The following is a 25,576-nucleotide window of genomic DNA, read 5'->3' as shown; positions in this document are numbered from 1 at the left end:
AATGATAGGGAAAACACAGATTTATGCACTACTGTTTTTGAATTTGGAAAATGAAGTTCTAAGTAGTGTCTAGAGGTGTGTTCACAGTTCATAGCTGACAGATCATTGAATGTACTGGAGCCAGGCCATGTAATATTTTAAAAAACCCCAAAACCATACCCCCTTGTTTACAAAGCCACAGTAGCGGCTGCTGGTACGGTAATGTGCGGCTTTGTAAACAGTGGGGTTAGTTTTAAAATACCCTGAGCTTCAACAGGAAGCCAGTTTAGTTTGATAAACAATGATATTATTCTGTCAAATTTGGACGCCCTAAACAACCGGGCGCTGTATTTTTGTAAAGATTGCAACCTTTTACACAAAATTTCTTTACAATCCACATAAATTACGTTGCAATAATCCAGATGTGGTAAGAGTTTGCATTATTAGCTTAAACTGATCAGATTCAAAACATTTTAATAGTTAAAGAGTTTAAAACTCTTGATATGCCACTCTTCTTACAAAAGAAATCAGAGTGGTTTACATATAAAAATTCATGATAGGATAGAATCAATCATACTCCAGTCACCGCATTAAAAACAATAACTTTAAAAACATATTCATCATACTGTCCCAGCAGACTTTCTCATGTCATATCCTAGGATCAGCCCCCCTGCCCAAAAGCACATTGAAAAAATAGGTTTTCAGTTTCAACTTGTGATCTGGCTTGGCCACTGTTTGGAAACAGGATACTGGGCTAGATGGACTATTGGTCTGACTCAGTATGGCTGTTATTATGTTCTTATGTAACTTAAACCACGGTTCCAAAGGACCGGAGCTTGCCCAAAAAAGGCACAGTCTCTGGTGGAAGAGTTAGGAAGACCCCCCCCCCCCCCAAAAAAAAAAAAAAAGAATTAGCTGACCTTAATGCCCTAGCTGGCACATAGAGAGAAAGCATTGCCTTCATTTATGGAGAAACACCCCCAAATAATACCTGATTCACCAGATTAAGGACCTTTTAGATAGGGCGATACTCCATCAGCAACCAGTGAAAATGAAGATAAAGCGGGGTCACATGATCCCTCAAACCCAATCCCCCCAATCAATTCCTACATTTTGTAAAGTTCTCAATCTTTTACTCAAACAATGGGGAATACCCAAATACAGTACATTCCCATAATCTAATTTGGAAATCAACAATGAATGCAAAAACAAATGCAAAGTAGCCACATCAAAATATGGCTTAACCAAATGTAGCATACACAGAACCTGAGAACCTGTCCGCAACACACACGAGACTTGCTGATCAAATCTCAGTCTAGCTTCCAAAATAACTCCCAAATAATGGAAAAACTCTGATAAATCCACCTTACCAACCAAAATAACTCCCAAATAATGGAAAAACTCTGATAAATCCACCTTACCAACAAAAAACTGAGGCAACACTGCAGGGCCCTTCAGATGGCCAGTTAACCAACAGGCCTTAGTTTTAGCTACATTCAGTATCATCTTGTGCTGCTGTAGCCAAGTATCTATTATTTAATGGTTTTTAATCTGGATTCTGAGGAGAACAAAAGCTAACTAATAGAATATCATAACCTCTATTCCGCCTTAATTTCCTTAGTATCACAAAGACTTTCTTAGTTACTGCTTGTACTTTCTGCTCAGTGGGATAGGATCCCCTAGTAAACTGGGTTGAGAGGTTTCCCAGGGGATTACTAGAACTGGTTTGTAGAAGTCTTCAGATTCACTGGGGGGAGGAACGGCATGAGTGGGAGAGTGAGGAGCAGGTGTGTAGCCACCCAGCAGTGGGTGCATCTTTATATTTCAACAGTTTTTATTAATGGTTCAGCATGTTAAACATGAATGTACATTTCGATGTAAAATTGTGTAAATAATATAACATACTTATATGGAAAAATCAGTGGTTTCTGTTATCTAGGTTTTTTCCTCCCCCCCCCCCCCTCCCCTCCCTCCCACATTTTCTCCCCCCCCAAACCTTTGTGCTTATAAACAGAATATTTATCTCTTTGTTTGTACATAAACATCCAAATAAAATATTAAATTCAACTAATAACTCTTGTTGTATGTTGCTGATTGGTTGCCTATCTTGATCCACCGAAACCGCAGATCACATACCTGGCCGTTTAATATTGCGGCAGTATCCTCTTGTAGACCAAGGTTAAAGATAATACAAAACAACCATCTATTTTGTGTTTTAGAAGCTTTTCTCCCCCCTATGCCCCCCATCCCTTCCCCCTCCTTCTCAGGTTGGTATACTTTATTAACTTTATTAACTTCAAAATGACCTGAGCCTCAGTCATCTAAAACCTTCCCTGAACTGGGAAATAACCGTAATATATATTGAACTCGTTAAACAAATGTCAGGTATGGTCTTGAGATCAGGGCCTCATCCATCCTTTAACCTACCTAGCCAAGACTCTTTCCTTATTCCCCCAAAATCCCCCCCCCCCCCCCCCCTCCCTTCCCCTCCCTGCGCATTGCTTATAGTCCAATTCCCTTCACTGGTCCCAGGGAAGTCTATTCAAGATCTGACTTCTCGCCTTAGGTGATATGGTGTTTATATATGCCCCCCATATTGCTAGAAACCTCCGCTGCCTTCCCGGCGACAGTCCCGCTCCTCTAGACTCCCATGTCAATAGTTCCTGGAGTCTATTCCTCCAGTGCCAAAAGGAGGGTGGGCAATCCTCAGTCCAGTGGAGTAAGATGCATTTTTTCCCCAATATGCAGGCCTTGCTGAGAAACAATTTCTCTCCCCTCGTGGTTCCCATCCAGAGTCTGGGCATACTGAATATAGCTCTTTCAAATGTTATGCTAATTGTGCGCCCCAACACCCTTGTCAGGTATCTACCAATTGCCGCCCAGAATGATGATATTGACCTACATTGCCAAATCCCATGAAATAAGTTTGCCTCCAACCTAAGACACTTCCTACAGTTCTGTGTGGTCAAGACTCCTGCTCTAAAAGCTTGTCTCTGAGAGAAATAGGCCCGATGGATAGTGCGGAAGTGACACTCCTGTAATTCTGCATTGTGAACTATGGTTACCCCACTCTGAAGAGCTGACGATATTAACTGTGTAGAGATGTTTCTGCCTGACTCTATACTCCATCTATGTGCCACCTCTGTCAGGTCCCGTTCCCTTGCAAGCCTACCTAATTTATTGTAAAACCAGGACACTGAGATTTGTCCCGCTGCATCTCCTTCTAATAATTCTCTTAATTGTCTCCCAAATCGTGGGTGTAGACTATCTGGTGGGAGGGTATGCACATAGTGATATAACTGCCTGTACGCCAGCCAAGTGGCCGTTTTCTGCCCACACTTCTCCAAGAAGTCAGCGTACGAGAGCAAGGATCCATCTTCCCTTACCAGCTCGTCCAACGAATGGACTCCCCTACTCTCTAATAATCGGAAAATCCTATTTTCATCTCCGGGCCTGAATGAAACATTCCCCCTCAGAGGCAACCACACACTTCCTCTACTATCCTGCCCCCAATACATGAGCACCGTTTTCCACACATGTCTCATTGACTTTAATAGCACACTTCCTCTTACTTTTTCTGGTAAATCTCTCCTTGGAGAGTGTATCAAAGATACCAGGTGCCAAGGCCTAAAGAGGTCTCGCTCAAGCTCCACATGTGTATAAGTATCTGAATCCATCAACCAATCTTTCAAATGTCTTAACAGACACGCCTGGTTATACTTGCGGATGTCTGGGAGTCCTAAGCCCCCCATCTTTTGTGCCCCTAATAGGTATTTCCATCTCACTTTAGGTTTTCTACCCCCCCAGCAGAATTTCATCACTAATTTCCTAAGGGTTTCTAAATCTTTTTTGAGTAGCCACAGAGGAAGGGTTTGTAGAAGATAGAGCCATCTAGGGAAGACCATCATTCTGAACAAATGCAATCGTCCCAATAAAGTCAATGGCAAATTTGCCCAGTGCATCAGTTGCTCCTTTGTCTCCCGAAGGAACCTTTGCACATTAATGTCATATAACCTCGTCGGGTCCATTGCCAGCTGGATTCCTAAATATTTAAATGATGCGTTTGCCCACTGCAATGGGAATCCCTCTCCCCACAACCTCCGCAAATCATCTGAACCAGCCAACGCTTCTGATTTTAAAAGATTTAATCGGAAACCAGAAAAGTCCCCATATTCCGCCAGACTCTCCATCAGGTAGGGGAGGGAATCTCTAGGTTCAGTTATCAATACCAATAGGTCATCTGCAAACGCAGCTGTTTTAAAAAGAAAGTCCCCTATATGTACCCCCTTTACATCGGGATTAAGCTGCAGTTCCCGCAGCAGTGGATCCAGAGTTAGAACAAATAGCAGAGGGGAGAGAGGGCATCCCTGTCTAGTTCCTCTTCTAATCTTAAATCTATCTGAAGTTATACCATTTGCGTATACACGGGCTTCGGGGTCTTTATACAATGTTTGCACAGCTTCATTAAACCAGCCTTCTATCCCGTAAGCCTTTAATATACCAAACATGAAGCCCCAGTCCACTCTGTCAAACGCTTTTTCAGCGTCAAAGCTGATGAGTAAAGCTGGGTGTCCTTCCCTTCCAATTGTCTCCAAAGCCGCCAGAATCCGTCTTATATTTTTGGCTATAACCCTTCCCCGAGTAAACCCCACTTGTGGCTCAGCTACTAATGATGGTAATACTCTTGCCAGTCTGTTTGCCAATATCTTGGCCAAAAGTTTGACCTCAGTGTTAAGTAGGGATATGGGACGGTAAGATTCTGGCTGATCTTCAGGTTTACCTGGTTTCCTTAAAACTATAATCTGTGCTGTGTTCAGATGTCTCGGGAGGGCTCGTTGCTGAATAGATTCCTGAAAGACCTCTGTCAGGACCGGACCAATATCGTCCTGTAATAATTTATAGAACTCATTGCGGAGCCCGTCAGGACCTGGCGCCTTTCCCAGAGCACTTTGCTTAATTACCCATGCCACTTCCTCTGTGTCTATTGGGGCACTCAGCTGTGATAATTCTTCACTCGTTACTCTAGGAAGCTCTATGCTATTCAGGTAAACGTCACTATCTACCAACTGAGATTGCTGTGACTCATACAGTTTAGCAAAGAATTCCCTAAACACTTTGTTGATTGCTTTATCATCATTCACCCGCTTCCCTTTTGAATCCACCAGAGTGGCTATCTTACTCCGACCCGTACTACCCTTTGCTAATCTAGCCAGGAGAGCGCTACCCTTATTCGCGAACTTATATAGTTGATATTTATAGTACGCCCATGATTTCTTGGCCTCTAGATGTATTAGCTCGTTTAATGTTTGTTGGGTTTCCAATAATTGCTTCTTTATTTGCAATGAGTGACTCACTCCATATTGCTGTCGTAGGACAGTCACTTGTTTTTCTAGGCGTAAAAGCTCTCGCCTCCTCACTCTCTTTTGGTGACTCACATATGAAATGATTTCTCCCCTGAGCACCACCTTTGCTGTCTCCCAGAACAGAGTTACATTTGATCTGTGCTGTTCATTATCTATTTTATATTGTTGCCACTTGGAGAGTAAGAATGGAGTGAAGTTTCTATCTCTATATAGATGCGATGGGAATCTCCAACCGCTCTCCATTTGCCCAGAACGCCCTCCCCGAAGGCCTAACTCCACCCAAGCATGATCGGATATCATTATGGGCCCTATTTTTGTGTTTTCGACCTGCGTGAAGAGTTCTCTTGATATTAGCAGATAATCTATTCTAGATAGTGTGGAGTGTGCCCTTGACATGTGTGTAAAGTCCTTCTCCAAAGGATTTAATGTTCGCCATCCATCCACCAGACCCAATGCTGACTCTAATAGGTTCACCCCTCTCACTATCCTTGTTAATTCTCTATCAGTAGGGTTGGATCTATCCATTTGAGGATCTGCCACATCGTTAAGATCTGCTCCTAATATTATCGGTATATCCCCCATGTCCAATATCTGTCTAATCACCTTTGTATAAAATGTTCGGTCAAAGATGTTTGGGGCATAAAGATTGCACAATAGCATAGGTTGGCGCTCCAGAATTACCGAGGCCAAAGCATATCTGCCCTCTGGGTCCACAATGACCTTCTTTATCTCTAAGTGCAGGCCCTTTTTGAATAAAATTACTACACCCCCCTTCCTTCCTTTTGCTGGAGCTTCTACAAGACTGCCCACCCACCATCTTTTAAGCTTAGCATGCTCCATCGCGGAAAGGTGCGTCTCCTGCAAGAAGGCAACGGAGGTCCCCCTATCTCTAAGTACTTTCAAGATTTTATGCCTCTTTATTGGGGAGTGAATCCCTCCAACATTCCAAGTAATAAATTTTAGGTTAGACATATTAACCTATCCCTAATCTCTCCCTTTGGGTAGTGTCCTCTAGTGTCTTTCTTCTCTTATTTGTGAGAGGGCGTCCCAGCCTCCGCCCCCCCTCCAGATTTGAATGTTCCAAATTCTTAGTTTTACCCCCATCCAATGTTTCTACAAATTGTGCGCAATGCCCTCCCCCCGAAAACCCCTCCCATCTCCCCAAACTCCCATCCCCCCCCTCCTTCCCTTTTTCCCCCAGTCCTCCCATTCGGTTCCCCGAATCCATTCCGTTCTGGACTTAGAGCTACCCACCCTTGCATGTACAGGTCATCCAATCCCTTTTCCGCTAGTCGGATCCGTCCCCTCCCTCCATTCCTTCAAACATAGCATTGTCCCTCATAGATCATTCGAGCATGCCTCCTCTCAGCCACTCTTCAAACTTCTCTCTGCCACTTCCTAGTCTAGCATATAATCTCTTCAGTGGCATTCAGTCATTCATTCTATACCATGTGTTATATACCTCTGTAGATACCCCACTGTGGTCCATCCCGGTCCATAGGGACTCTACCTGTATTAGAATTATGATCTTCATCTAAATTCTTTGTTATATAGACCACAGCAGGGTACAACCTTTTACATTTCAGGTGGCCTTAAACCTATCACTTTACCCCCCTCGCTCCACTCATCATTCCAATCCTCCATTCATTCAAATGCTCCCTCAGCCATCCTGCCATTCATTATCTTGTCCAATGTGTTTATAATACTCATCAAATAGTTGTTCTACTGATCCCAGTAGTGATTATATGTTTTTCAGTATTGCAGCTTGTCGGCTATATTGTCCCAACCATGCAATGTTCACTCATTAGACTCCTTTCAGTGATTAATATCCTTCTTCATATTTGCTCTCTGCCTCAGCTGCAATCCATCCGCAGTGCACATAAGGTTCAGTTCCCTCATCCTATGTTCTGAAAAATTACTACTGCCAAACAGGTGCCAAACAGGTGGTTTTACATCCGCTTCAAAATCAAACCACCTCGATTTCCACAAAGTATATCTGTCTTTCTTTATGATATTGCTTATGTGGGTTGCTGTCTGTCGTCTTGCAACTTGTTCACATAGATTTTCGCTTCCTCCACGCGGTCAAAAAGGACCACTTTACCTCCATCTTGAATTCTCAGTCTTGCCGGGTAAAGGAGGCTAAAACGACAATTCATCTCAAACAGTTTTGAACAGAGTGGTACAAAAGCCTTTCTCGCGGTCGACACCTTAGCTGAGTAATCCTGAAAGCACAGGATTTTTTGGTTTTGAAATTGCAAATGTTTCCCGCCACGCAGCGCTTGTATTATTTTCATTTTATGGGCATAGTTGAGCGCTTTAAAGATTACTGTTCTGGGTCGATCTCCCCCTGCTTGCCGCTGCCCCAACCGATGCGCTCGCTCCACCTTGAAGTCGCCAGCCAGCTCTGGGAGCGCTGCTGCCTGCGGGATCCAAGTCTCCAGAAAGTTCTGCAGATCTTTGTCAGGCAAGGCCTCTGGGAGACCGACCAGGCGTAAGTTGTTCCGCCTCGATCGGTTCTCCAGATCGTCGATTTTTTCTTCTAAGTCCTGTACCCGTTTGGACAACTTTGGGTGTTCAGTAGTTATGCTCTTTAATTCATCCTCCACCGTCCCAAGCCGTTGCTGTGCCGCTTGTATGTCCGCCATCATGGACACGTGCCTCTCCTCCATGCTATCTAATTTATCAATGATTTTTTGCATTTTAGTGTCCATAGCATGCTCTACCGCCGCTTTTACTTCCGTGATTATTTCCGCGGTCCACAGTGAACTCGGTGTAGGGGACGGCGGCGAAATTTTCTCCGCCATTTTGGTGTCTACAGCCCGCCCTTTTTCGCGGCTTTCTTTTCGCGTCGATTTCGTTGCCATTCACTCTCTTTCCGTCTCCTCACCACCTTCTTCGTATACAGGGACGTTTTATATATATTCTTATACTCTTGGGTTAGGTTTAGATGCTGAATATTATGCCGATTTCTTGGGTGCTCCGGAGCAGCGATATTTCCCCTCTTCACTCCTCCATAGCCCAACCGGAAGTCAGTGGGTGCATCTTAAAAACACTGGCATTCGCTGTCCTGCTGGCGCTTTCTTCCAGTGGGGCCCGTGCCGTGCAACATCTCTTCTTTATTCCTTCCCTCACCTCACCCATCCCATGACTCTCCTTGCTTCAGCGGGTTCCCTAGCAGGTTCACAGCAGCAATTCCTATATGCTGCTACCTGCCTCTAACTCAGAAGCCTCTCCTCTGCCACAGCTTCCTGTTTCTCTGCCTGGGTGGGAGTCGAGACGCTACAGAGGGGAGGCTTCCGGGTTAGCGGCCAGCAGCAGCATATAGGAATCACTGTCACTGCTGGAGACCCACTGAAGCAAGGAGAGTCATGGGATGGGTGAGGTGAGGGAAAGAACGAAGAAGAGATGCTGCGGGGGGAGGGCAAGAGAAGAAAGGAGAGTTGCTGCATGGGGGATCAAGAGAGGGAGGCAGATTTGCTGTGAGGGGGGGAATGAGAGGGGGAAAGAGTTGCTGCACAGGGGGCGAGAGAGGGAAGGAGAGTTGCTGCACATGGGGGCGAGAGAGGGAAGGAGAATTGCTGCACGTGGAGGCGAGAGAGGGAAGGAGAGTTGTTGCACGTGGGGGCGAAAGAGGGAAGGAGAATTGCTGCACCTGGGGGTGAGAGAGGGAAGGAGAGTTGCTGCACGTGGGGGCAAAAGAGGGAAGGAGAATTGCTGCACCTGGGGGTGAGAGAGGGAAGGAGAGTTGCTGCATTGGAGGCAAGAGAGGGAATGAGAGTTGCACGAGGGGCAAAAGAGGGAAGGCGAGTTGCTGCACAGGGGGACAAAAGAGGGAAGGCGAGTTGCTGCACAGGGGGGCAACAGAAGGAAGGAGAGTTGCTGCATGGGGGAGCAAGAGAAGGAAGGAGAGTTGCTGCATGGGGGGGGCAAGAGAGGGAAGGAGAGATGCATGGAGGGGGAGAGAGGGAGGGAGCATGCTGTACGGGGTGAGAGATGCATGGGGGAAGGAGGGAGGGAAAGAAACTGCACGGAGAGGAAGTGTGAGAGAGGGAGAAATATTGGGCATGATAGTGAAGGGGAGGAAGGGAGAGATGTTGAACCCTGGGCACAAGGGAGGGAGGGAGAGAGATGGTGGGGGGGAGGATAGAGGCGAGAGAGGGAGAATTGTTGGATATGGGGTGGAGGGGAGGAAGGGAGAGATGTAGCAAAGGAGTGGAGAGGGGCAAGAAAGGGAGGGAGAGAGACTGCATGGAGAGGAGAGAAGGGCAAGAGAGGGAGAGATGGTGCTTGCAAGATAGAGGGAGAAATATTAGGCATGATGGTGGAGGGGAGAAAGGGAGAGATGCTGGACGCGGGGCACAAGGAAGGGAGAGACAGAGATATCGGACAATGGGAGAGAGGGAGGGATGTTGGTCAAAGGAGGGGGATGAGATGTAGGGAGAGATACATAGGAGGTGGAGAGGGGAGAAAGAGGGAGATGTTGGATCCAGGAGCAGAAGGGAGAAATGCCGGACAATGGGAGTGAGGGAAGAGAGGGAGAAATGCTGGACTATGGGGGTGAGGGCAGAAGGGTGGAGAGAGGAAGACGCTGGGAATGGTGGAACCATGTGATAGAAGCCAGGAAAGGGGTGGCAAGGAAATGAATGAGAGGATAGTGTTACAGAGGGTAGAAATGTGGTAATGGGAATAGAGGGCTAAGGAAGAAGTGAGATGGGGAATGGGACAGCTAGTAGATGAGAGATGAAGATTTGATAGGTAGCTGAAAAGTAAAGAGGAGAAGAGTGAGAAAAAGGGTGAAATTTGAGTTGACAGGCAGAAAAGAAAAGGAACGAACAATATGTCAGAGGCAGGTGTAATGAGGGAATAGACAGGAGAGGGGAAAAGAAATGGTGTTAATCTGGTCGTGAGCCCTTGAGCCCAGGCTGAGGCCTAGTATAGGGTTTTGGCACCACCCCAGCCAGATTCTATAAGCAGTAAAAATACTAGTAAAAGTATTATAAATCATTTTCTTCCGTACTCTGCTAAGACAGCAGATGTACAGATCAGCACAGGACCCTAAGTAGTCCAAATTCCAAAACAATAAAGTCAGATACATCACACTTTATACCTAATTGTTCAACCACCCTAAGGATTCACCTTTGGAATTAAAAAGCAAAATCATGTACATGTAAGGACTGGATAAGGACAGGATAAATGAATGAATTAAAACAAAGCGTAAAGCAAAAGCCCTTAATATGTAATACTTGATGCAATATTCACATAGCAAGCAGCCTAAGGCAACAGATTTATTTTCTACTGAACATAATTTGCTTTGTTGGGCAGACTGGATGGACCGTACAGGTCTTTATCTGCCGTCACTTACTATGTTACTAGTATTAATTAGTTTTGTTTATGTCCTTGTCGCTCTTTTTATGTTTTTATCTGTACCTTATGCTTTTCATTTTACTTCTGTACATCACTTTAATGGTCTAACTCTAAGCGGATTATCAAATAAACCCAACCTTGTCCTTGACATAGGCTATCCACCACAAAGTAAAAAAGGAAAAAATCCATATCAAAACATCATATATGGATTGTAAATAGATATTAAACAGTAAAGTCAGCAATACAGAACCTTGGAGAACCCCTGAGTTCAGGGAGCTCCAATCAGAGACTCATCCAGGTCCACTGACTTGCTGCATGTGAATCTCACGATAAGATGCAAACGATTCTAGTACATAGTTAAGCACATTACATTAATAAGCTTTGCCAGAAATGGCAAACTAGAAATAAGCCAAAAATTGGCAGGACCCTCAATATCCAGGGACACTATTTTCAAAAAAAATTAAACACTTGCACCTTTTAACTAAGGCTGATAAAATACCCTGATCAAGAGATGCCTTGGGAATTTGCACCAGTGATGTATCCACAGTCTCGATACCCGCCTTAATCAGTCCAACTAAGCAAGGTTGAAATGTATGTCTAATCTATCATATAGCGGAGACATTGATGTGTTCTGTGGAAAAGCACATATTCTTTCAACTGTGGGCAGAGAATTCCATGGTTTTACTTCAGCAAAGAGACTTCCCAATTTCATGTTCTGTTATTTCTGGCTTCATTTTCTGAATGGGTTTTTAGAAAAGTTTCAGCAAAGGCTGCAAAATATGCAGCGGATGGTTAAAAGGTATTGGAGGCATCTTGTCCACTGTCCTTTCAATCCTTTAAATGCAGTATTCAACTCGGGGGGGGGGGGGGGGGGGTCTTAAGTATTGCATGGTACAAGCTAGCATGTACTTGTACAGTAGAAATGCTTAGGGGTGGAGTTTGAGAGAAGTCACAATTTACACGCGCATTTGGCAAAATGTATGTATGCTCAAACGTTTATACCTTGTTTAACCCTTTAATGTCCAATGTTCCCGTAGTAAACCAGAAACTATAAAGTTCATACCTACAATCCGTTTTAACCACATAACTATTTCTAAAACTGTTAGATTTCTTAAAACTAAAGTCAACTATCAGCCCCTGCATTAAGTTTCTAAAGAAATTCACATAGAAGTGCTAAGTACAGCCATTTGTTTTCTATTGCTGGAAGCCTTTGATCTTTGACTCTCTTTGCTTGTGAAATAAGCTGGATTTACAACGGAAAAACCTCCAGAGATCTGCATCAATTGGAACAAAGGACACCAGGATCAGAAACTGCTAACTAAACCCCCACTACAACTTTTGAGATAATATTCATATCTATAACTTATACTACCTCAAAAGCTCTGTTATCTTGCTGAAGCTTCCTCAGCATTAAAATTCCAAATAATTTCACAGGAGTGAAACACATCCATCTATTGCATGTCTTTGATGAACAGAAGTGCCTGTTAAATATTAGATACTGGACTTTAAAAACCAAATTACCAAGCATTTCCCCTGGCTACATTCCAAGGTATGGTTATGGTCAATGACGCCTCTTTGTCTTACAAATTCCTGAACCTCTCAGATAATCTCCTCTTTCCCTCTCCACTGCCTGCAGTAATTCCAAGCCTGCACTTACCATCTAAGCAATTGCATAAAGTTAAGCAAAACAGCTGCCCAAACTTGTGCTGAGCTAATGGGGCACCAGTCTGAATTGCCCCCCCACGAGGAACCGCACGAGGCAGCAGATGGCGCTCAGGGAGCCTGTGCGGGTCCAGTGAACGGCACTGCTGTTGCCCTCGGAGCAGGGAGAGGCATCCGTACCTCTCCTCACGGGGGGGGGGGGGGCCACACGAGGCTCGCGGGACAGCGACCACGCGCCCGACTCTGCCTCCTCACCCACCCGCCCACCCAGAGCAGGGAGAGACAATCGAGCCTCTCCCACGGGGGACCGCACGGATTGTGTGGAAGCGGTCGTGCGCCCAGCTCTGCCTCCTCAGACGGCAGCAGGAAAGGGGAGCACTGTCCGGTGGAGCTACCCCAGGAGCATGGGAGTTATGGAGGCATGAGGACGCTCTTCTAGACCGAGACCAGAGCGCAGCAGCAGCAAGAAGAGGAGAAGGCAGCGCAGCGGAGGCTCCGAGGGGCTCAGAGCAAAGCAGTAGCGGCAGCCTGAGGCTGCTGCCCCCCCCCCTCTAGTGTCTACCTCCAACATAGACATAGCTCCCAGGGTTGCGGAGTCTCTGTGCCCTGGGCAACGTGTCCGATCACCAGACCGTGAGTAAAGTGCCTATTATATTTCAAGATATTGAGACTTTACAACTGACAAGGCTTGAAATGCCTGACAGTAAAAACTGAAGTAAAAACTGAATAATTGCTAGAGAACTCAGACACCTTCAGCAGGATGGGCGTGCCTGAGAAGGAGCCTTTTGCACTGCATTTGATCAACCGGAGAAGGCAGGCTTGTGAGGAGAGCAGATTGGGGCAACACGGTCTTAATAGTAACCACAGGAAATATATACCATAATGAATACCCTCAAACTACTCCTAATAATCTACTCTCGAACACTGTTCCACTTAACACTAACCACCCCACTTGCAGAAAACAACATCATACCCATACTACACAATCATCATAGATTGATCAAATACACCACACCACACCAAACTGATAACAACCTAAGCAAAGGAAGAACACTTACATGCGAACAACCACAACAGAAGGGAAAGAAGGGCCCAAACAAACTCACCTCAACAAAGAAACGACAACTAACAAAAGTCCACTTAACACCAAATACAGATGACCCATTCCAAACAATCCAAGTGGGCTACGTCAACTCCAGATCCGCTGTAAATAAAACAGCAATACTAACAGACTGGATCATGTCAGAAAACCTTGACCTACTCTTCCTCACTGAAACTTGGATCCATGACCAAAAGGACCCTATAATCCTAGACCTGTGCCCTCCAGGATACAAAATCACACACTGGACCAGAAAAGAAAAGAGAGGCGGAGGCATACCACTAATCTATCGGTCTCACTTTACCACCAAAACCACTGCCGAGTCCATAACACCTCAACTTGAAATTGCCTCAATCAGAATCCACAACAAAACCCTACATGATCATGTGAATTGTGTCTTGTTTTACAGACCTCCAGGTAATTGGAACAAAGGCCAGACCAACTTCATGGACTTCATTTCAAACACATGTGTAACCAACTCCAATACACTAGTACTAGGAGACATCAACCTTCACTTAGAAGACCCGAACTCTATCAACGCATGAGAATGTAAGGAATTTCTCCGTTTATACGATCTCAAATGGCCACAAATGCAAGCAACCCACATCAAAGGACACACACTTGATCTCATCTCACACAAACTCTCAACAGACCAGAACCTAACAATAACAAATACAAAATGGACAGAGACACCCTGGACCGACCACTACAAACTAAACTTATCCCCTACATTGGTGGAAGAAAGGTATACAACGAATACTAGAACACACATCCTACAGCACAAGAGGTCAAGTAGACACGAAAACATTCTGGCAACTAATATACAATAACGAATGGGCAACACAAACAGACTCCATATACTACCTCATAGAATGGGACAAAAGATGCAAAAGCATACTAGATGAAATTGCGCCCTTATGAACAAGAACCCCAAGCAAGCATAACTGGACACCATGGTTCAACGATGAACTGAAAAAGTTAAAAACACAAACCAGGAAACTCGAACGAGCATGGAATAAAACAAAAGATGAACATACACTCAACACATGGAAACAAATACAAAGAAAATACAAATACTCAATAAGACAGGCCAAAAGATCATACTATAAAACCAAAATAGAGACAGATTACAAAGACATGAAGAAATTATACCAACTCGTGAACAAACTCTTAGACACCAACTTGGTCACTACCACGAATACAGACGTCCCATCTGCAGATAAACTTGCGAAGTACTTCAATGAAAAAATTGTAAACCTACACAACACGCTACCTCAGAACAACGCTGACGTTGAAAACTTCCTTAATGAATTGGAGCCAACCATTGGAGAATACCTGGCAGATCGGACCTGGTTAAAGTTCGCCCTCCTTACCGTTGAAACAGTTACCCAGGTGATTAGTAGGTTTTCCAACACTCACTGTAAACTAGATACCTGTTCCAGCTACCTAATGAAATCTGCCCCTGACCACTTCATAGCAGACCTCACATCCTACCTAAATTACATGCTTCAGCAAGGCCTGTTCCCTACGTAAAATGGCAATATCCTACTCACCCCAATACCAAAAGATACCAAGAAAAAAACAAACGAAATCGCTAACTACCGTCCAGTAGCATCTATTCTGTTGGTGGTCAAACTGATGGAAAGCATGGTAAGCAAACAACTTACAGATTACTTAAACAAATTCTCAATATTACACATTATCAATAGAAATCAAACAAAATAAAACATGGAAAAGAAAATAAGATGATACCTTTTTTATTGGACATAACTTAATACATTTCTTGATTAGCTTTCGAAGGTTGCCCTTCTTCCTCAGATCGGAAATAAGCAAATGAGGTAGCAGATAGTATATATGAGAGAAACATCAAAGCATTACTTTGACTGTCTGACAGAGTGGGAGGGTGGGGGTATGAATGGGGACATCAAAGCATTTCACTGATATTCTAACAGAATGGGTGTTGGTAGGTGAGAGGAGGGTAATAAACAGAGAAATAAACAGAGAAATACAGCTTTATGTTTTATAATGAGTTAGAAAACCCAGATCCTTATTAAGTCCTGTTTGTTGGGTGTCAAAATATTCAGTCATTCTTATTTCAAAGGTCTTGCGTTCCTGTATTGTTTTAAAATTACCTTTCAGTATTCTTACTGTGAAATCACTGGTGATTTCACAGTGATTTCACAGTAAGAATACTGAAAGGTAATTCGACATATCTAGTGCATTCAACATGGTAAACCATAATATATTAATAAGATTTCTAGATAAGTTTGGGATTGGTGGAAACATACTTAACTGGATCAAGGGCTTCCTAACCACAAGAACATATCAAGTAAAATCAAATTCAAACATATCATCACCGTGGAAAGCAGACTGTGGAGTACCACAAGGATCTCCGCTATCACCGATCCTATTCAACTTAATGATGACCCCACTTGCCAAGTCCTTATCCAGCCATGGCCTTAACCCTTTCATATATGCAGACGATGTCACAATATACATTCCTTACAAAACCAAACTGACAGAAATCACCAACGAAATTAAGCTTGGCCTGAAAATCATGGATTCATGGGCAAATGCATTTCAACTAAAACTCAATAAAGAAAAAACTCATTGTCTCATCTTCTCATCCCAACACAGCGTGGACATCCCCACAAGTATCAACACCCCAGATCACACCCTTCCTATCTCAGATAGCTTGAAAATTATCGGCGTTACAATGGACCGTAACTTAACACTAGAGAGCCAAGTGGCATCCACAACAAAGAAAATGTTCCACTCAATGTGGAAACTCAAACGCGTGAAGTAGTTCTTCCTGAGGGAAACATTTCGCAACCTGATACAATCAATGGTACCAAGTCACTGCAATGGAATTTATACGGGATGTAAAGAACAAACCTTAAAGAAACTTCAGACCGCTCAAAATACGGCAGCTAGGCTTATATTTGGTAAAACGCGATTTGAAAGTCCAAAACCTCTCCGTGAAAAACTACACTGGCTCCCAATCAAAGAATGCATTGCCTTCAAAATCTGCACCCTGATTCACAAAATCATCTACGGAGAAGCCCCGAGTTACATGACAGACTTGATCGACTTACCAATTAGAAATACATCCAAATCAACACGATCTTATCTAAATCTGCACTACCCAAGCTGCAAAGGACTTAAATACAAAACAACTTACGCATCTAGTTTTTCCTACATAAGCACACAACTGTGGAACGCATTACAAAAGCCTTGAAAACAACGTATGACCACCTAAACTTCCAGAAATCACTAAAAACCAACCTGTTTAAAAAGGCATACCCTACTGTTCCAACTTAAATGCCTAATCTCTGCAACACAACCAAACTAAAGCACGTAATGGACATAACACAACTCTTCCGTTCTCCGATTCCCTAATGTGGCTGTGCCACATGAACTTGATCTTACCACAACATCACCCTGTATTTGTTCACATCGGAGCCTGCAAAGGCCTCTCCGGTACTATGTAAGCCACATTAAGCCTACAAATAGGTGGGAAAATGTGGGATACAAATGTAACAAATAAATAATTAACTTTGTATGATCTTGGCAGCTAATAGTGTTCTGAACTAGACATTGTTGGCACATTTAAACTGATGCTGGACAAAACTGCTGCATGAAGGAAGCCCTTCTCTAATTATTCAATACCTTTCTGTGAAAAAGTAGTAATAAAAAAGGCAAGTGCGTTTTTATAATACATCACTGCAATTCACAAAACAAAAGGAGCAAGTTCCCACATGCCATCTTTTTCTTTAAATGTAGGCACCGGAATAAAAAAAGATTTTAAATGCTCCCAGGTTTCAACTTAATTCATGTTTAATGTGGGATATAAATGTCACAAGTAAATAGATAGATTGAAACGCTGAATGTTGAGCCCCTGATTCTCATAACATGTCGTCTGTTTTAGTGGCCCTTTACCAGGAGAAAAAAAATCTCTGCACGAATATAACACATGCTAGGGTGTCCCTATAACCAGCCCTTCCAAATAACACACTGATTACGATTTATAACAAATTACTACTCCACCTTTGAAAAGTTATTCTGTCATTATACTTCTCTGTGTATATCCATATGCTGCACAAACCAGCTTGTTTGAAAATATAGGGCGATTAAATAAAAATGCCACCAAAAATAAAGAATGACAACGTGGATGGAGTAGCTCATAGATTCACTTGCTTTGTTTTGAGTGTATGGCAGTGATGATGGCACGAGGAAGGGGATGCAGAATTAACTCTTTTACTTTCCTGACTCCATCCATCCACCTCCCCTCCGACCCTGGGTACCCTCCCGGCACATAGCTCAAGGTAGCCTAGTGGTCTGATGGCTTCTTCAGGGCAGGAAAGATCCCCACTCTTTCCTGCCCGGTACCGCAGTGCTGATCCTCTCCTCTCTGCTTTTTAAAAATTGCTGCCAAGACTTCCAGCAGCATCCTCACAAGACTTCCATGTTTGTTATCAGTGGAGTACCGCAGGGATCGGTCCTCGGGCCAGCTCTTTTTAATATCTTTGTGAGTGATATTGTGGAAGGCTGTCTAGTAAGGTTTGTTTCTTTGCGGATGATGCCAAACTCTGCAACAGGGTGGACACCTCAGAGGGTGTATGAATGACATGAGGAAGGACCCAGCAAAACTGGAGGAATGGTCTTATATTTGGCAACTAAGATTTAATGCTAAAAAATGCAGGGTCATGCACTTGGGTCACAAGAATCCAAGGGAATGGTACAGTATAGGGGGTGAAGTGCTTCTGTGTACGAAGGAAGAGAGGGACTTGAGGGTGATTGTGTCTGATGACCTTAAAGCTTCCAAACAGGTAGAAAAAGTGATGGTCAAAGCCAAAAGGATGCTTGGGTGCAGAAGGCGGCTACACAATTGGTAAATGATCTTGAACACAAAAATTATAGGGACAAGCTTATGAACCTCAACATGTATACACTGGGAGAGAGGAGTTATGATACAGAGGTTTAAATATCTCAAGGGCATTAATGTATAGGAAGTGAGCCTTTTTCAACTGAAGGAAAGGGGGCATACAATGAAGTTAAGAGGGAATAGGCTTAGTAGGAATCACAGAAGGGGTGATGGAAGCGAGGAATGGCCTCCCGGCGGAGGTCATGGAGTCAAGGACTCTGTCAGAATTTAAGAAAGCACAGGATAAGCCCATGGGATCCCTTAGGAAAGGGAAATATTAGGGGTTACAGAGGATGGGCAGACTGGATGGGCCATTTGGCCTTTATCTGCTATCATGTTTCTATGTTTCTATCTACCCCTAAGTTTTCAGCTGAATATTCATCTGAATTTTGCTGAAAATCAATGCAAGCTCCTAACCTTTTTCCCCGTCCTAGATCTGCCCGTTTCCATCCATTGTTTTATGCTCCTTAATTTAGGAGTTTAATGAAATTTTGAGTATAAATTTAAGCATTAAGTCCTAGTTAATTTTCAGAGTCCAAACGTAACTCTCAAAGGGCTTCTTTTACAAAGCCACACTAGCGATTCTTGCGTGGCAAATGAGAGGAAGCCCATAGGAATTGAATGGGCTTTCTCTCATTTGCCACTCTGAGAATCAGTAACGCAGCTTTGTAAAAGAATCCCAAAGTTAGGAGCATAATTCCTTTGAATGATTTTCACACTTCAGTAAAGGCATAGAGGGGTAACTTACATGGAATGGTATGTATAGCCCTAAACAAAGATGAAAGGGTGTAACCTGCACGGAGTGGCAGGTCCAGCTCTAGCCACCTTATTGATCAAACTAGATGGACCATACTGGTCTTTGTCATCATTTACTATGGGGTCCTTTTACTAAGGCGCATAGGCATCTATGTACGTCTAATGCACGCCAAATTAGAACTACTGCCCAGCTGCAGCATTCCCTGGGCGGTAATTCCATTTTTTACCGCATGGTGCTTATCCGCCAGTAATCTGTTTACGTGTGCTGGTCACTTACCGCCGGGTTAGTGCATGATACCTTACCACTAAGTCAGTGGGTGGTGCTAAGGTCTCAGGCTGAAAATGGACACGTGCTGGTTTTAATTTTGCCGTATGTCCATTGGCCACTAAAATGCATTATTTCCAGGCGCGCTGAAAAATTGACCTGCGCACATCCAAAACACGCACCTACATCAGCGCAGGCCACTTTTAGACGTGCTTTAGTAAAAGGGCCCTTTTGTTACTGAAAAGGTATGAGCTAAATAAAAACAGAAAAAATATGAGCAATAGACACCACTGGATAGAATGGAGCGCCTGTTAAATAGCATGTCTGTTAATCTGTGATAGAGATGTACAGAAAGGAGACAGTAGGATTTCTGAAGTACCCTCTTCCACATAAACTAAGGAGATTGATGGAAAATAATCAAAGATACCACCACCTCTGAAGAACAAAGTTATAATTAACAAAAGGTACATTTGTTTTCTAGAAATCTGCATTAGCTGTGGAAGCCTTGAAGTAGACACCCTGCACCCTATATTTCATGGAGCACTCTGTCCCCCATGTAAGGTGAGTGCCTCATATTGCCAGAGAGCCTAGGATGGAGGTAATGGGTATAATTTTATAAAACTATGTCTTCGTGTAGAGAACATTTTACACATGGAAATGACTTTTACAAAACTGTCTGCAGATACACATCCATAAAAAGTAGGTACACAGAAAGACTGGGTACCCCAATCTCTGAATAAGCATTCCTAGGGATTTAAGGGTGCTTTTACCAAGCTGCGGGAAAAAGACCCAAAAACAAAATGACCATGCGGTAAGAAAACTCTTACCGCGTGGCCATGCGGCGGGAACCCTTACTGCCACCCATTGAGGTGGCAGTAAAGGCTCCTGCATTAAACTGCTGGGTTACCACCGCACTAACCATTTCTGGGGTTTTCCCCCCATGGAAATGGTGAGTGCTCAACCCGGAACTACTGTTGGCGGACGCGTTGGGTTGGCGGTCCCGGAATACTACTACTACTACTATTTAACATTTCTAAAGCGCTACTAGGCTTACCACCACTCTGTAAAAGGGCCCATTAGGTTGGGCAGAATTGCAGTGTACACACACATTTTATGAAATGCACATGTAAATGCATTGAGAGTAATTTTTTAACAGATCACTTATGTGTGAAGGCCAAGTAGGTACTAGATTCAGGCTGTTTTTAAAAAGTCACATTGGAGTCTCTGGGGCTCATTTTTGAAAGAGAAAAATGACTAAAAAGTGGAATAAAGCAGCATTTGGATGTTTTTCTCACAAAAACATCCAAATCAGTATTTTCAAAACCTGTTTTTCTACGTTTTTCTATGTTGTTTTTCTGCAGTGTGTTCAAATCTCAAGGGGGCGTGTTAAGGGTGGGATTTGGTCATTCCTAAGACTTAGACATTTTTCAGCCATAATGGAACAAAACAGAACAATCCAGGACTTAAAACTAAGACGTTTTGAGCTAGACCTGTTTTTATAACAAATAATGCACAAAAAGGTGCCCTAAATGACAACTGCAGGGAAACAGAGGTGACCCCCAATACCCCACCAGTGGTCACTGACCCCCCCCCCCCCCAAAAAAAAAAAAGTGAATAAAAATATGACTTACCAGCCTCTATGAGAGCCTCAGACGTTAAAGTCCGGTCTATTAGAGTAGCATCCTGGTCCCTGGAATAGTGTAGTAGTCGGTGCAGTGCTTTATGAAGTGGGGGGCTCAGGTCCCTATAGCCCTCTACCTGTCACACTTGTGGTGGAAACTGTGACCCCTTACAAAGTCACCAAAACCCTATTGTATCCACATATAGGTGCCTCCTTAACCCTGTCAAATGCCTTCTCGGCATCTAATCTGAAGGCACTGTTGTTTAGTGTGATATAGCAAATCTACTGTTCAGCGTACATTGTCAAGGGCTTGCCTATGGGGCACAAAACCCACCTGGTCCAAGTGTATAAGAGAGGGAAGGACAGCCACCAACTGATTAGGTAAAACCTTCGCCAAGATTTTGACATCTGAATGGAGCACAGACATGGGGCAGTAATCAGTTACGTCTTTCCCAGGTTTTGGAATGACAGCTATCCATGCATCCAACATAGAAGGCAGTAGCTCCCCACCATCACGGACCGCATTAAATGTCTCCGCCAAAAGAGGGGCAAGTTCCCCTACAAAACTATTATAGAATTATTAGGGAGACTATCCAAACCCGGAGAACTACCCATCGGTAGCCCTTTGAGGACTGTCTACAGCTCAAGAGAAGTCACTGGGTGTTCCAAACCAGCACGCTGGTCTGCTGTTAAAATAGACAAGTCCTGAGCAGTGAGGTAGGCTTCAATTGTATCAGGACAAATATTAGGATCTTGGTTATAAAAAGCTTGATAGTATTCCTGAAAACTCTTATGAATCAAGGAGGAACGAAACATGACTCAGCCCCCTACATCTCGCACTTTAACAATTGTACGATCAGCTCGAATCCTGCACAGTTTACTAGCCAAAGAGTGACCCAGTTTATTACAGTGTTTATTCTGAACCCATTGACGTTTAAGATTCAAAAAACACAGTTGTTCCGAGTAGATAGCATCTAGTTGAAGTCGGGTGGCCTAGAGTTCACTCAAGGTAGATACAGAACCCATCACCTTATGACATTCCTCGAGAGAGTGGATTTTTACTAAACAATCAGCTACCTGAGCCCGGGCTCTCTTGCTAGCCCGTTGAAGGAAATAACCCTGGAAAACCGCTTTTAGAGTATCCCAGACAATGCCTGAGGGACCAGATGAAGCTTAGTATCAATAAAGTCCTTAAACAGTGGAGGAGTAGCTAGTGTTTATTGCAGCAGACTTTGATCCGGGGGAACTGGGTTCAATTCCCACTGCAGCTCCTTGTGATTCTGAGCAAGTCACTTAACCCCACTATTGGCCCTAGGTTCAAATAAGTACCTGCATATACTATGTAAACTGCTTTGAATGTAGTTGCAAAAACCACAGAAAGGTGGTATATCAAGTCCCATTCCCTTTCCCTATATCCCGCAATAACCTCAGGGTTTTGAAGTAAGAGAGTATTCAAAGTTCACTTGCAGTCTCTTCCTTCCTTGCAAAGAGAGGGAATAACTGACCACACCGGAGAATGATCAGAGATAGTAATGCTCCTTATAGCAGAGCCACCCCCCTCCCCCCCCACCAAAAAAAATTCAGAAATAACTTATCCAGAAATATATAATCTAATCAGGAATAAGTCCCATGAGAATGCAAAAAAAAAAAAAAAAAAAGTATAATCCTTATCAGAAGGATGCTCAAACTACATGTGGTTTAAGATGGAGTAACTCCTTAAAAAGTCTGGCATTTTTGCGGAGAATTTAAGCCCTTATAATGTTATGACTTATGAGTTTTTACATCAGCACAGAGTGAGAAGGGCTAATAAAAACATCAGAGAGAACCCATACCCAAACCACATGATAACAACAAAATCCCCACCCCCCCCCTCTGGACCTCCCCCTTCCCATCCAGACACACTGCACACCAGTCAGACGTCACAACCACCTCTGAATGGGAACTGGAGGACCTGACTCACTGCACAAAACAAACCACCCTGCCCCCCCACCCCCACTCACACTCAAACCAACCAGAAAAAGCTAATAGTTCTAAACCAGCCACTCAATAACAAACAAGTAATAGGAAGGACTCCATTAACTCAATAAAGAGAACAGACAATGAAAAGCAAAGTCAAGCAGGGCCATCAGTACTGGAAATCTTCGGAAGGTTCTTCGGGTTGCTAGGCACCCTCTGCCATTTCTGAAGTTTAGCTTTAGTCACTGGAGTCACATTCTTTGGGGGCTGTACAGTTGGAGTAAGGCCAGCCTCAGGCAGAATTTCCAAGCTGCTGCCAGAGACCAAACTCTGTGCAGCTTACTCCCCGCTGCAAAACATAATGCAAAAGGAAAGGCCCAGCGATAACTAATCTTTGTCTTTAAGCAAAATGTCCAAAGCAGGTTACATACTCAACCTTAGGGACAGGGTGTGTTGGCATCTGACGAGCACATTGCAAAAGGCGCTCCCGGTCTGCAAACTTCACAAAGTGTGTGATATTGTCCTGAGGACGGTTATCCATAGGGTTTCCAAGAGTCCAGTGAGCCTGTTCCAGCTCCACTTGGGACACATCCTCCTCCAAACCCAGAAGTTGTGAACACAGTAAGCGCACATTAGCTGGGACATCTTCAGTAGTTCTCCCTTAGTAAATGGACCCCTTAGTTTTCTTAAATTGAAGAGTGATGGTGGTTGCTAAAATCTCTTCCTCTGGACCTGTACAAGAGTGACATGTTATGCAGAGACTTACGTCAATCAATGAATCTTTTCTTTTTACTAGGAGAATTTTCTGCATGTGTTTTTCTTATATGATGAAGATGGCTACCAGTCTTATTGTACTATCTGTGGTGGTGGAAGAACCCTTTTCATATGTGATGTCTCCTCCTGCAGCAGGTAAATAAGTTTAGAAAACAGCAGCAACAACAAGAATAAAACTCCCACAAAAGTTAAGGAGATGTTTCCTCTTCATAATGTGAAACATATACATACATATGCACTTTTGTCACCCTCGCTTGTCTACTGGCTGCATTTTACTATCTTAGAGTCCAGTAAGTCCTGTAACTGTTGCTGAGATAATAAAACTCCCTGTACAAAAGTACACACAATGTGTGAGGCCTATAATTTGCAGCTTTTGTAACAAGGAGTGAAAATATGATGTAGAAAAAGGGCTATGATCACTCAATCTAGTAAACTGATGAAGAACCCCTGTTAATCCCAGATCTTTAGTACATGCCGTCCAAGAGGTGCCATGCAACTGGGACTTCTGCTCCAGACTCCTGGGGCTGTGTGACTCCCGATCTCTGTGCGGCCACAAAACCACCCTGCTCTCTCTCTTGGGCCTTTTCAATAGGTACCCAATAATTGTGGCTAGTACAATCATGATCATCGTTAAAGGCCCTTAGAATTGCAACTTGATAATACATTTTTAGATTAGGAAGATCCCCCACATCCCCTTGAGCTACCTGCTGCATTAATTTATGGAGTCCTACTCTTGGCCTTTTCCCCTGCCACATGGAAGGGGAAGTGATGTCATCGGAGAACATGGCAGCTTAAGCGCCGTGCTCCCGAAAGCCCACAGCAATAATTAACGATTTCGACCGCTTTGGCTCCGTGGGAACCCGAATGAAATCAGCTGCTGAAGTAGCGGACAGGCGAGATATCGACATGGCCACGCAGAAGCGAGCAGAGTCCATCAGTCTCTCGCAATTCGCGTTTGAACAAGACGCGACCAAAAAAAAAAAACATGGCGGCCCGAGTGATTGAGGAGATGGAGGACCAGTCCATGGGGGAAATCCAGGCCTTGAGGGATCTTTTCGCAACGCAGGGCCAAGGTGAAATGGAGACCGCTGGACTCCCAGAACTGTGTGCCTGGATTCAAGAGATCTGATCAGACCTGAAAGCATTGCGCTCGGAGCTGGCAACTCTTGGAGCAGACCTGAGAGGCGAGATTACAGAGCTGGGGCATAGAGTTGAGAAAGCGGAGAGCAGCATGGAAGAACACGCAGAGACTCTGGGCTCCCTGGAGCGGCAGCTAGCAGATGAGCGGCTGGGACAGCAAATAATCAATGATAAATTGGAGGACCTGAAAAAGAGGAGCAGACGCCACAACCTCCGATTTCGCGGCGTGCCTGAGACCCCGACATACCAAAACAGTGAAGAGGTGGTGCAGAAAATAGTAAGCTCAATGTTAGCAGATTCAGCTGACCCGGTGCCACCGGAAAAAATCTTTTTGGAACGGGCACATCGGGCATTAGGAGCCAATCGACGAAACCTTGCTAAAGACATAATAGCCTGTTTCCAGGACTTCAAATGGAAAGAACGAGTGCTTACAGCGGCGCGACAAACAAGTGACTTCAAGTGGGACTCGTATTCTGTAGAAATATATCAGGACCTGGCAGCGGCAACCCTAAAACGAAGAGCTGATCTCAAACTGCTAACCACCAAACTAAGAGAGATGGGGATCCGCTATTGCTGGAGGTATCCATTCGCGCTAGCATTTTACAAAGATGGAAAGCAGCATCAAATTAAATCGCTGGCAGAGGCCCATGAGATACTCCAGGGAGATCAACAG

The 25,576-nt window shown here is 44.0% G+C and overlaps 1 protein-coding gene across 2 annotated transcripts in view; it reads left to right on the top strand.

Annotated features, from left to right (window-relative positions):
• The window catches only part of DNMT3L (DNA methyltransferase 3 like), a 232,382-nt gene that overhangs the window by 78,671 nt on the left and 128,135 nt on the right, over positions 1 to 25,576 (top strand). For both annotated transcript variants that reach the window (XM_030204938.1, XM_030204937.1), the window contains 2 exons: positions 19,894 to 19,973; positions 23,786 to 23,898. In XM_030204938.1, the coding sequence (XP_030060798.1) occupies positions 19,894 to 19,973; positions 23,786 to 23,898 (193 nt within the window). The remainder of the gene's footprint in view (positions 1 to 19,893; positions 19,974 to 23,785; positions 23,899 to 25,576) is intronic.

Source organism: Microcaecilia unicolor, chromosome 5 (genome assembly GCF_901765095.1).
Source record: "Microcaecilia unicolor chromosome 5, aMicUni1.1, whole genome shotgun sequence".
NCBI lineage: Eukaryota > Metazoa > Chordata > Amphibia > Gymnophiona > Siphonopidae > Microcaecilia > Microcaecilia unicolor.
The sequence above is the reverse complement of the archived record's forward strand: the minus strand, read 5'-3'. Positions and strand labels throughout refer to the sequence as shown.